This window comes from Microtus pennsylvanicus, chromosome 13 (genome assembly GCF_037038515.1).
Source record: "Microtus pennsylvanicus isolate mMicPen1 chromosome 13, mMicPen1.hap1, whole genome shotgun sequence".
In the NCBI taxonomy this organism is placed as follows: Eukaryota; Metazoa; Chordata; class Mammalia; order Rodentia; family Cricetidae; genus Microtus; species Microtus pennsylvanicus.
This window is the reverse complement of record NC_134591.1, coordinates 39087782-39092184: the sequence shown is the minus strand read 5'-3', so window position 1 is coordinate 39092184 and position 4403 is coordinate 39087782. Positions and strand designations below refer to the sequence as shown.

At 44.2% G+C, this 4403-nt stretch overlaps 1 protein-coding gene across 1 annotated transcript; it reads left to right on the top strand.

Moving 5' to 3' along the window:
• Positions 1-961: 961 nt before the first annotated feature.
• On the top strand, positions 962-4148 carry Insl5 (insulin like 5). Its single transcript, XM_075947044.1, has 3 exons — positions 962-981; positions 1094-1269; positions 3925-4148. The coding sequence occupies exons 2-3, from the start codon at positions 1095-1097 to the stop codon at positions 4146-4148; spliced, it is 399 nt and encodes a 132-aa protein (XP_075803159.1). The 5' UTR covers positions 962-981; position 1094.
• The last annotated feature ends 255 nt before the right edge of the window (positions 4149-4403 follow it).

Genomic DNA, 4403 nt, shown 5'->3' with positions numbered 1-4403 from the left:
AAACCAATGACAACTCCTTTCTCTTTTAATTTAAAAACACTTGTATTTCTGATAAGGTCTGTTCGAACCTTGGTGTTAGAGTGGTAAGAACAAGTTTATCACATCTCAAAGCATCATCCCACTAAGACAGAAACATTGTTAGTCCTTTACTAAAGTCTTTGGTTTAGCAAGTCTTCACAGGCATGGCTGCAGGCCAGTCTCAGGGATAAAAACCGGAACTGAGATGCTCGATCTCAGAAGGCTCTGGGCACACAGCTTTAATGAGGGCTTCAGCTGGCTTACCAAAAGAGGTATTTCATTGCTTAGCTGTCTGGGAATATAAAGTTGGCTTTATGATAATAGAAATGTATGCTGAGAGAGGCATATCCAACCCATATGTTAAGGACATCAAGGAACATTCTAGCTATAGGAATTCTGAATTCTGAAGATAAGCTATCTTTCCTAGTCTATCCTGAGGCTGAGGTAAGATGTCAGTGAGGAAACTAAGAACTGCTAACAGGTAAAGTGGTCACTCATTATCTCATCACCTCTGTGACGCAGCGACACTGTCACCGGAATTTTTTTTAAAGGGCACTTAAAGAAGTTTCTTTAAATTTTAGATCTGGTGAGAGGAAAGCCAGGAATCAAACCCAGGGCATGTGGCAGACTGCATCACCGTGTGATTTCCTACTGCATCACCATAGAAACCACATCCACTCCCTGGAAACTCCCATCAGATGTCATCTCCCATGCTAGAGGGACACCACTATTGACTTTCAGAGTTCAAAGCGTGCTCTTTGTCAGTCAGTAAATGAAAAGTGGGCCCTGGAACGTATACCTTCCTGCTTCTCAAAGCCTCGTATTTGCACAGTAACTCCCAAGAAGATGCAGCAATACGAAGGGAGGTGTTCGGATGACTGAGTACCCAGCAATAACCATAAAAGCACATCGCTAGCCCTCCACACTGTCACCTACATGCTTAGTAAATACTGTTAAAATAAGGTCTGAGCAATCGAGCGTCCAGGGGCTTAGCATAAATGGCCCAAGAGGGTGAGGTAGCTTCAAGCATTCACTGGGTGCTGCTGACTGCCCCGATTCTCACGTTCTCTGGCAGCATGAGGGGCCCCACTCTCGCTCTGTTCCTCTTCTCCGTCCTGTTGACTGCGGTGCAAGCGAGGAGCAGGGAGACTGTGAAGCTCTGTGGCCTCGACTACGTAAGAACAGTCGTCTACATCTGTGCCAGCTCTCGATGGAGGAGGCACCTGGAGGAGGCGCCCCCAACTCAGCGAGGTAATTCAACTCATGCACCTCACTTTCCCCCCAGATCTCTCTTTTTAAACCCTCCCCAGTTATTTTAGTGGCTATTTCTCTAAGAAATACTGATCTGCTTGTATATCAATGTATGTGGTTAATCATCAAAATACACCTCTGGATTCGGCCTGGGAAAAGGTGAACACGCTACTGTTCAGAAAGCATTGCACAGCTATTCTTTCATGGAACTTCAGCAAGCATAGCTTCCATGAGCTGAGCAGTGAAGGCTATAGAGAGGCCAGATAGATATCTGCACACGGATGATTACGGAGTGCGCTAAGTTGGAATTCAGGTAAGTGGCAAACAAGGGGGAAAGGATGGACTCCACTCAACAGAGCACTTATAAAGTACCAGGCAGTTTCAGGGGCCTCCGCTTTCCTCTGAGGATCGTATGAAGTAATGCTCCCACCGTTGATCATTTATCAATAAGGAAACTGTCCAGCCACTCAGCAGCGGGACCAGATAGCAAGCCAGGTCTCCTGTGTGCTTCAAAAGCCAAAGTCATTGCCATTACATACTGTGCCCCAAGTGACCAGAAGGCTTCAATGGTTACTTACATCATGGAGAAGGTGTGGAGCGGCCTCTATCAAGTTTAAGAAGTGGCGGGGGGTGGGGAGTTGGGGGGGGTATTGTGAGCCATAGGAAATGTGCGGTCAGAATTCCCAGAGTGCCCGTCAGTCTGCTCTCCCAGCAGTGATGTGTGGGCTTCACCAAACTTCGGTTTTCAATTCAAATAACTTAGGAGATTGACTGAAATTCTTTCTGCTAATCTTGTAATGAATTATGAGGTAAAAGGCTGGAGACATGACACAGTGGTCCATGTCAGGCAGCTCACAACTGTCTGTATCTCCAGCTGCTGGGGGTTTGGCTCCTTGTCTTCCACTGGGCACCTGCATTCATGTACACACACACACACACTTACACACATACACATAAAATTAAAAATAATAAAAATAAAAATTTAAAACCATGAGGTAAAATTTATTTAAGCTTCTACTGTTCTATATTTTTAAATCAACAAAAATGGATTTATCACATATATACCATGTTGACGCTGCACAAAGACTAGAGCAGGCTAATTTGCACACACATTACCTACACTTTTGTGTGTGTGTGTGTGTGTGTGTGTGTGTGTGTGTGTGTGTGTGTGGTGAGAACACTGAAGATTTGTGCTCTTAGAAACTTCAGGAATGCTCATGTTCCATTGATCACAGCTGCCACATTGTAGAGGCGATCTCTTGATCGTATTCTTCCTGGCTACTTGGTACTAACTCTGTATTCCGTGGCTCCCTTCTCTCGATCCCCGGACACCTAAGTCATCCTCAGACAGCCACCATTCTATTGCTCCTCTGGCCTCGGCTTTCCAGATCTCTCTTATAAGTGAGACCATGAAACATTGCTCTTTCTATGCCCTCCTCGTGACTCTGCTTGAATAATGGCTTTCATTGCTTTTGTTTTCTAATAAAGTCTTCGGAAATTAATGACATGTAAATGCTGCAGCCACAAGGATGGTGCTAAAGGTTCCCGCTTGCCTTAAAAGGACTTGCTAACCAAGAAGCCTTTAGTGAAGGACTAACAACAGTGAATATGGTTAAGAATATGTGAAGGATTAGCAAATATTCCTGTTTATCGGGATGATTCCTTAAGATGTGACAAACTTGTTCTTACCTCTTTAATACCAAGGTTTCTACAGGCCCGATCAGAAATATGTGTTTTTAAACTTTAAAAGAGGAGTTATCGCTGATTTTTGAAACAGCACATCAAGATATAGTAGGAAAATGTTTTACAGTGGCTCTGAAATATACAGAGCCGTGGAATGAATGTTTTATACATTTCTCTTTTCTAGGTTTTATTTTTTAGTATTGTTATGTGAGTGCGTGTGTCTGTGTGTATCTATGACATCTGTGAACAGGCACATATACCACAATACATAGATGGTGGTCAGAGGACAACTTTGTGGAGTCAGTTTTGTCCTTACATCTGTATGTGGATTCTGGGGATGAAATTTGGGTCCAGGCCTTCATTGTTGGACTGCAAGCACCCTTACCCACTGAAGCATCTCACTGGCCCCATCTTCTTTGGAAGTCACTGAAACCATAGCACTCAAACCTTCCACAGGTCTCCATCGTGTTTCCCTCACACTATTTATCTGATCAATTTCTAGTTGGCCACCGAACATTCACTCGTGTGGTTTTTGTTCCCAGTGTTGTTCCATTGAGTCTGAACTAGATCAAAAGCCAGAGGGACTTGAGGACAGACATTGGGAACAACATTTAGATTAAACAATGTGGCCCATGTTTCACTTTCAGATATGGAATGGAAATTCCATTGATCAGCCCTGCAAGGCTTACTCAGAGTTTTTGTTACTGTTGTTGTTCTGCTCCTAGCTAATTAATGTCATCTCCTCTGGCTAATTAGATAGCTTCTTGTTAATTATAACTAGCATCTTTGGAAACTGCTGGTCATGGAGCAGAGGCGGCTAACAGCAGTTACTGCTAGCCAACTGAGACTGATGCCTGTCAACCTCTGTAAAATAAAGAGCATTCCCAAACCAGCTCTTCCTGAAGGGCGGGCCTTCGGTGCTTTCTTTCTCAGGGTTCTTTCAGGTAGTATGGTGCCTTTTTTTTCTTATAGCCCAGCCAAGAAGCCACTTTCATCTCCCAGACACACAGGAGACATCCAAGGAAACTCTTGAGCACAAGCTTCCCGAGATGGATTTCTCAGGCCAGGAGCTTGTTCAGGATCCACAGATGCCCGTGGAAAGGTTTTGGCAGTGGAAGAAGTACTCGGTGATGTCCAAACGAGATCTGTGCTGCACGGAAGGCTGCTCCATGACTGAGCTCAGTACACTCTGTTAGGAAGTGCCTATACCCACGGGCGAGCTTCAGCATGTATCTAATTGGTATCCTACCACCGAGTCCCAGCATCTATCACTACAGTCATGGTTTAGGGGGTAGACAATCCTTTTCTAAAAGGTCTGTCTATTATGGCTTAAAGCCAAGAGATGTCTCTCTTCCCCCTTTGCCAAGGTCAATCTACTCTTCTTTCTGAATTCTAACTTTCGCTTTGAAATTTTAAGTGCTGTGCAAGACCGCAATAAAATGCATGAATCA

Coding starts and splice junctions, on each gene's coding strand:
- Insl5 (XM_075947044.1), top strand. CDS start 1,095: ATGAGGGGCCCCACTCTCGCTCTGTTCCTCTTCTCCGTCCTGTTGACT. Junction 1,270..3,924: donor GGCGCCCCCAACTCAGCGAG/GTAATTCAACTC, acceptor TTTTTCTTATAG/CCCAGCCAAGAAGCCACTTT.